The sequence below is a fragment of the Abramis brama genome, assembly GCF_963993115.1.
Source record: "Abramis brama genome assembly, chromosome: 1".
In the NCBI taxonomy this organism is placed as follows: domain Eukaryota; kingdom Metazoa; phylum Chordata; class Actinopteri; order Cypriniformes; family Leuciscidae; genus Abramis; species Abramis brama.
In genome coordinates, this window is record NC_139963.1 from 73160110 (window position 1) to 73168411 (window position 8302).

The window sequence follows — 8302 nt, forward strand, 5'->3', positions numbered from 1 at the left end:
TTCTTTTGTGTTCAGCAGAAGAAATAAATTTGATTTAGATTAAATGTGACACTCATTAATGAAGTTAAGCACTCAAACTACAGTAAAGTCATCGTCCAGAAGTTAAACACAACTGATGAATGTAGATGCAGTCGATGCGCTGGTGTTGAAAACTGCAGTGTTTTAATGTTTTAAATTATGCGCACGATAAGACGATCTCATGAAAGTGCGTATCTATACCACGAATTTTATTTCTCGTGCCATTTATACGCCAAACATGTTTTCACGTGCATATGTTAGGCACTGTAAACCAAAAAAAAAATAAAAAAAATTTTGTGACCCGTTTTGTCACAAAATAGTTATATGGGCTAGCCTACTTTATGCATGTATTTACATTATTTAAAAATGATAACAATTATATTTGTGTTTGTACTTTGGCACACATTTCATTCTGAAGAAAATAAACAATACGGCTACACTTTCACGGTTAATATATTTATTAGAAAATAATAATAATTATGATCCTGCACTAAAACTAAAAGTGAACATAAATGAACTGGATTTATTGAAGTCTAAAATGATCTTCGATATAAACGGTAAACAGTGTTTGATCAGTGTTATTCCGTCTGATATTGACGCGTTTCAGACGCGCGTTATTACAAAGCGCGTGCACGCTGGAGAGGACGAGCTCGAGCTGCTGTCGAGGATAATTTTATGAATCTGCTTGGAGAGTTGACTGACTCATAAGAAAAGACTTTCAGATTCTAAATGAAACTCGATATGAGAATGTTCACACATGAGCTCACTCGATATGAGCCTGTTGACCGTCAATATAAGAGATTTAAGGCATGTTTTGACATGACGACGGAAGAAATTGTGATCATGTTAATTATGTAGATTAAGGATAGCCTAAACCTGTCAATTTAACTGCTACACAATTAATATTTCTACCTGATAGTTAGCCTATATAAATGCATTAAATTTGATATGACAGCATTATCTTAGCACTACAGAGTTCTCTGATCATTTTGGCCAATCACAGAGCTGGAGTGGCTCAAGAGATTCCGTGTATCATTTGTTCAGCCGTTTATTTAATATTTAAAGTAGAACAATTAGAAAACAGCTTGAATATTAGATTTCTAATATTCTAATATTAGAATAATAGTCCTCCGCGAAAAATCGCAATAAAATGTATTTTAAATGTACGAATAAATATAGGAATAACTGAAACCGCACATACGCAAAAAGCACTTACTTCGTACGGCCTTATAATCGTGTTAAGAAGTTATGTGTTGATGTTATATGTTCATGAGTTATGTTTCATCCTAACACGTTGCCTTAATAAAAATATATACTATAGGCTAGGCTATTCACTTGAGCACTGCGTGATAGGCTACCATTTCAAAGTGATTCCAGTCATTTTGACAGATAATAAATTGTATTCACCTGTGAAAACAAACCTGGAAAGAGACGTGAGGATTTAAAGAAAAAAAACGAGAGATTCTTCTGCATTGAGGGGATCAGCTTTATGTGCAGCGCAACCTTATGATTTGAAATGATTCGTTTCAGTCTTTTTGAGTGGAAGTTCCCCAAACCGGAAGTGTCACTCATAATTCAACACGCAGTAAACTCGTCAGGAATAAGGTGGATAGGTGAATGCTTTGACTGTTTTCTCCTAATATATAAAACTTTGCAGGATTTATGATGCTGAATGCTGATGACCGTTAAAGCGCGCCATTACAGTCTGTGAAATCTGATTGGTTGATTAACTGCTGTTTGGCGGGAACTGCCAGATACACACAAAATCATCTAAAAAATGACCACCTTGGAGAATATTTGCATAAAAACAAAGATCTGTTTTATGACAGACTCAACCCGGCCACACTAAATGCGTCTCTATAGCATGCATTGTGTTTATCGTGCAATTTATACTGCCAAAATTAGTTTTTACGTGCATATGATACGCATGGGTAGGATTAGTCGTGTGGGGTGTGTGTGTATTACACGCAATAAAGTGCGTATAAATGCATGCAAAAACTGCGTGTCATATGCACTAAAAAACTCATTTTCGTGTATATTTGCACGATAAACACGCATAAAAGCGCATCTTCTGCACTAAACAATGATATTCTGATATCATATACACTCTAAAAAATGCTGGGTTAAAAACAACCCAATTTGGGTTATTTGGCAACCCAGCGCTGGGTAAATATTGGACAGAACACATGCTGGGTTATTTTGACCCAGCAGGCTGGGTTTGTATACATTAACCCATCTGCTGGGTTGTTTTTAATCAGTGCTGGGTCAAACAACCCCCATGCTACAGGTTATTCATTTTAGATAATAATAATTAAAAAAACGAATAAAAAAATACAAAAATATTAATAACAATAATAACACTACTGTTTATTGATTCAATTAAAGTGTTTATTCCAGGAAATTAATATAATCATAAATACATTCATGTTAAAAAAAAAAAACAGACATCTGCAACATAAACGGAGGCCCACAAAAATCATTTGTGCTAAAATGTTGGTATGTTAAAATATTATAAAATGGTAAGATTCTCAAAATTCAAAACTCTACACTTATAAACTGTAAAATAGCCTACAGCTTAAGATTCTATTCACAAAGAATACAATAAAAAACACATAAGTACATACAATGTAATTCACTTAAATAAGCAATCATTTAGTCCTGTGCAGCAAAAATGGGAGGCACATATCTGCGTATAAACAGTAAGTACATACATTGCAATTCATTTTAAATAAGCAATCATTTAGTCCTGTGTAGCAAAATAAAAACATGAAACTCTATACCTATAAACTGTAAAATAGCCTAGCTAAAAATTATCTTCACAAAATGATAAAAAAAACAAAAAAACTGAGTCAACTTTTCCAGAGTTTCCCCTTCACCAAAAAACTGTCCAGCCATTCCAAGCTCCAAGACAAAGGGGGAGGGTTTTGCTTCTCTCTGCCTTTCCAGGTAAAGCACCATGTTGGTTCCAGACTAAATGAGGGAAAGACAGTATCAGACACATAATTATTTAAAAGTGTGTCTTAGGTTTTCATAAGAGTAGTTAAATTAGTTAAATACCATCTTAAATTAACTTAAAGAATTAGTTCACCCCAAAATATAAATTTCCTAATCATTTACTCACCCCAGTGCCATCCAAGATATCCATGTCTTTCTTTTTTTCAGTGGAAAAGAAATTAAGTTTTTTGAGGAAAACATTTCAGTATGTTTCTACACAGAATAGACTTAAATGGCAACCAACTATCCCAATGTTTAAAGAAGGTTCAAATGTCCGTCTCAATGCAGCTTCAGAGTCTCTACACAATCCCAGTCGAGAAATAAGGGTCTTATCTAGCGAAACGATTGGTCATTTAAAAACAAAAAAAAAACATTTATATACTATTAAACCACAAATGGCTTATGTTTTCGCTAGATAACACCCTTATTTCTCGACTGGGATTGTGTAGAGACTCTGAAGCTGCATTGAGACGGACATTTGAACCTTCTTTGAACGTTGGGATAGTTGGTTGTCATTAAAGTCCATTCTGTGTAGAATAATCCTGAAATGTTTTCCTCAAAAAACTTAATTTCTCTTCCACTGAAGAAAGAAAGACATGGATATCTTGGAAGACATTGGGGTGAGTAAATTATTAGGAAATTTTCATTTTGGGGTGAACTAATCCTTTAAAGAGTTGTGAGAAAATGAAATGCGTGTCAGATTCAAGCAGTAATAAAACGATTTATCGTGCAGCCCTACAAACAGGTGTAAAGAAATGAGCCTGCTATTTTTGTCCCCTGTTGTTTTACTTACCGGTTGTACATCAATGAATGAGGTTCTTGCCTCTTGAATAGTTGGCCGAAAGGTTTTGTGGCCAATCTTGTACACAGGCGGGGGAAGAATGACAGGCAGGATTGTAAGTGATAGTATGCCTTTGGAATCTAAGAATAGAAAAATGGCAAATTAGAACTTGTTCGTTCATCAGCTTTTAAATTAAGCAAAGTGCATTTCTAACTAAGGTCAACTTAGAATGAGTGAAATTAGCTTAAATACATAACAGTTAAATATGTACTCTGGTAATCTGAAAACATTTTGTGTTATTAAAGGTATAGTTCACCTTAAAATGCGAATTTACTCACCCTCATGTCAAATTTACTCGCCTCATTTACTCACCCTCACGTTGTTCCAAACCTTTTTTTGGAACTTTTTTTGAAGTTTCTTTCTTCTGCTGAACACAAAAAGATTTTTTAAAGAATGTCAGTAACAAGATAGTTGACAGTAGCCAATGACTTCCATAATAGGAAAAAAGTACTATAAAAGTCAATGGCTATTGTTAACTGTTTTGTTACCAACATTTTTTTTTAAATATCTTCTTTTGTGTTCAGGAGCAGAAAATCATTCAGGTTTGTAATACCATGAGGGTGAGTAAATGACGACAGAATTTTCCTTTTCAGGTGAACTATCCCTTAAAGCAGTGCTTCTCAAACCCGTCCTGGGGACCCCATACCACTGCACATTTTGTATCTCTCCCTCATTTAACACACCTGATTCAGCTCATTAGTACAGACTGCAAAATTTAAATTGGGTGAGACATCCAAAATTATGGGGGTCCCAGGATATTTGAGAACCACTGCCTTAAACCAAGAAAGGGGCAAACAAGCACGGCTATCTATGAAATTACACTGACAACGACTAGGCACAGAAGTGGTACCCTATGCCAGCCCTACAATATAACTGATTTAAATTCACCCTATATGGTTTGACATTAAGTCTTGTCATGTGCTTGTACTTGGACAAGTAAATTGGCCATTCATGTTTTTGAGCTTATTGTGAATGGTGTAGCAAACTTTGTTAAAGGGATAGTTCGCCCAAAAATGATATTTAAGCCATGATTTACTCACCCTCAAGCCGTTCGAGATGCATATGTCAATCTTTTTTCAGACGAACACATTTTCAGTTATTTTAGAAAATGTCTTAGATCTTTCAGTGGTTATAATGTGAAGCAATGGGGTCCACCTCATTCATGTCCCAAAATGTGCATCCTTCACAAAAGTAATCCGTAGGACGTAGCGTAGAAAGTGTCGTGACATAGAAAGAACGTGACAGCGCAGCCAGAGAGCAGAGCAAAACAAAACTCTACGTTCGTTCTACGTCACGACGCTTTCTACGCCACGTCCTACGTCATACGCCAGCATCCATCTCCGTGAACGCGCGTCGGCCACTACCGGAAGCCAGTTATTTTCGTTTATAAAGTTTTAAATATGTATATTTTTACGACAAAACCGCACGGATTACCCTCAGAAGGCCTTCGTTTATCCCCCTGGAGCCGGATGGATTATTTTTGAGAAGGATGCATGTACATTTTCGAACGTGAATCAGCTGGACCCCATTGCTTCACATTATAACCACTGAAAGGTCTAAGACATTTTCTAAAATAACTGAAAATGTGTTCATCTGAAAAAAGATTGACATATGCATCTCGAACGGCTTGAGGGTGAGTAAATCATGGCTTAAATATCATTTTTGGGCGAACTATCCCTTTAAGGGTTAGGGTTGGCACTGGATGCAACTGTGAAAAAAAAGATTACCTACAAAGAAAGAGAATTTGAAATGCAAAATTGTTCATCACATATTTACCAGCAATTTTTCAATGAGGCACTCAAGACTCCAGTTGAGGAGATTTGTTGAACAAAAATGTCCATTGCTGTAAAAGAAAAGGAGGAAACATCTGATTAGTAATATCTTTACAAATTTATCATGTCTTATACAATGTTTTTAAAATTATTTTTTATGCTGGCTCCAGTTAATTTAAAAAAAAAATATATATAAATAATTTTAATGAATCATTACTTAATTTAAAAAATAAAATAAATAAATAGACTAAATAATTTTAACAGCTTAATTAACTATTGTTAATTCACAAGACTGTAAACAGAAGAAATGTTAATTTTGTGGATAATTAAAAAAATATTTTATAAAATTACCTGTAGACATTTCATAGAATATTTTTTATTCATTCCAATGTATTAGTCTATCGGTATAACAATCGCCCATTGACTTATTTGATTGCAGTTTCAAGATAAGTAAAAATAATAAATAAATGTTGTTAATGTTTATTCTTCCTGGCAGTTTTTTTTTTAAATCATTCACGATTCAATGATCATCATAGTTATTTTAATGACTGTGAACCAAATTGAATGACAAACCAAAATAATAAATTGTATTAGGCTATTTAATACATAAGCTTGGTTCCTCCTAAGGTTTTTAAACTTTTTTTCCTCTCCATTCTGTCACCTGATGGAGTGTGGGTTCCTTGCCACTGTTGTCTCTGGCTTGCTTAGTTATCAACAATATTATTGATTTAATTGCACTGACAATATCAGATGAGAACTGAACTGAACGACTCTTTTTTAGCCGGTTTAAGACCAAATTGTACTTCAGTAACTACTTTGATTATCTTTACATAGTTTCTGAACGTAACTAAAGCAACACTGAACTGACTTCAAATGAACAATGACAGTTTTTGATAAGAATTGTATGTTACTGAGCTGGACGATGACATCACTGTTTTCTGCAGAAATGCTTAGCCAAATTGAATTAAGGCTAACAAAAACAGTTAAAAAATAGCCTAGGTAACGTTAGACTTACAGCTTCTTTAGCATTTCGTGCCACTAGCCAGTGACGTTACACTGCATCCATCCAACACCGCCGAATCAAGTAACCCGCAACATTTCTGGAGATAAAACAGACACCAACAACTGTACTTAGACATTGTGACCGTGTTTTAAGTGGAATAATTGATTACAGACCGTGTAAAAATAATGAATGTTATGTGTAACGTAACGTTAACGTTAGCATAACGGTCGCTAGTTTGACAGACGTCGACGTCGTCAATAATTCATAGTTCATTTCAACATAACTTCTTGTTGACTTTCTGACTTCTTTGACTAACGTTACTTAACATTAGGAAAGTTGTAATAAAACAGGGTTGCTCACCTTTACGCTCGCTCCTGCTTGAACCTCTCCTCCTCCTGATGACGTAGCTAGTGATTTGAACAGTGTGGACAAAAGCGCGCGACTCGCGAGGAGGCGCTGGGTCAAAATTTCCAAAACAAACCCAAATGCTGGGTCATTGTCAGCTGATTACGGAGAAAATAACCCAGCAACATAGTCAAAATGCTCAACCCAGCATTTGGGTTTAAAAATAACCCAGCATTTTTTAGAGTGTACTCTTACGTGTATCTAACTCCACATATAGTCTCGCACTTCAAATTATTGTAATTTTTGTTTGTATTTAAAAAAAACAAAAAAAACAAATTCCTTTTATTTTAATTAAATTCTTTTTTTTTTTTCACAGCAGTATTTTTGTATTGTATTTAAATACATTTGATGAGTAAGTATTTGTAATTTGTAATTAAATACTTTTTGATGTATGTGCCCATCTCTGCGCTTGGGTGTTGTCGTGGAAATTTTAAACTGTATATTAAACTAAGCATGTTTCTAACATCTAACCTTATTTAACATCTAACATTAGAACAGGATGCACTGTATGAAACCAATGGAAAACAATGTTACTGAGTGTGTGTGTGTGTGTGTGTGTGTGTGTGTGTGTATAAATAACATAGTTTGGGAAATGAAACTATCAGTCTGTTAGAATCTCGTGATTAGCAAATGAAGTAATCATTAAGACAAAGTTTGCTTTACCTAGTAACAGAGGGGTTTGCATATGAAGAACCAAATAGTGGGGAAATTATGTAATGCAGCCTGACATTTATGCCATACCTCTATAGTCTATACTATAAACACTGTTGTATTCTTGTGTACTGTGGGATTTCATTGTCTGAGTATAAAGGTTATTAAGTGCCGATTTGAAGACGCCAGATTTATTTTTATTAAAGGAGAATTTCACTTTTAAAATGAAAATTCTGTCATCATATAATCACCCTCATGTTGTTTCAAAGCTGTATGAATTTCTTTCTTCTGCTGAACAGAAAGGAAGATATTTAGAAGAATATCAGTAACAGGGATTAAAGTGAAAAAAATTCTTCTGACTGAAATTTTTTTTAGGCCAAGTCATATTCCTTTAACTTTTTACATAGTCGAGACCAATAGCGTTTTAAGGGGAGACGTTTTAAACCGCTTTAATATTGCCAGTAGGCATATTTTAAAAGCTATTTTAATCTATGAAAACGAGGCAGGGAGCATGTGTAGGCTACTGTAGAGCACGAACGGCAGCATTGTGACTAGCTTCTGATTGATGGTGACCTAGCACTTTTTTGCCATTATTGCCATATTGAAGTCTCCTGTGAC

General features: G+C 34.7%; 1 protein-coding gene across 2 annotated transcripts; it reads right to left on the reverse strand.

The window, feature by feature from the left end:
* Positions 1-2390: 2390 nt before the first annotated feature.
* Positions 2391-8302, reverse strand: LOC311095195 (uncharacterized protein). 2 transcript variants are annotated; one of them, XM_084133602.1, is made up of 5 exons: positions 6989-8302; positions 6641-6725; positions 5630-5696; positions 3806-3933; positions 2411-2988 (listed from the first exon to the last, which is right to left on the reverse strand). In XM_084133602.1, the coding sequence occupies exons 2-5, from the start codon at positions 6652-6654 to the stop codon at positions 2868-2870; spliced, it is 330 nt and encodes a 109-aa protein (XP_083989728.1). In that variant the 5' UTR covers positions 6655-6725; positions 6989-8302; the 3' UTR covers positions 2411-2867. The 2 variants fall into 2 exon arrangements, with proteins under 2 accessions (XP_083989727.1, XP_083989728.1); XM_084133601.1 differs by having other exon boundaries at positions 2391-2988; positions 6641-8302.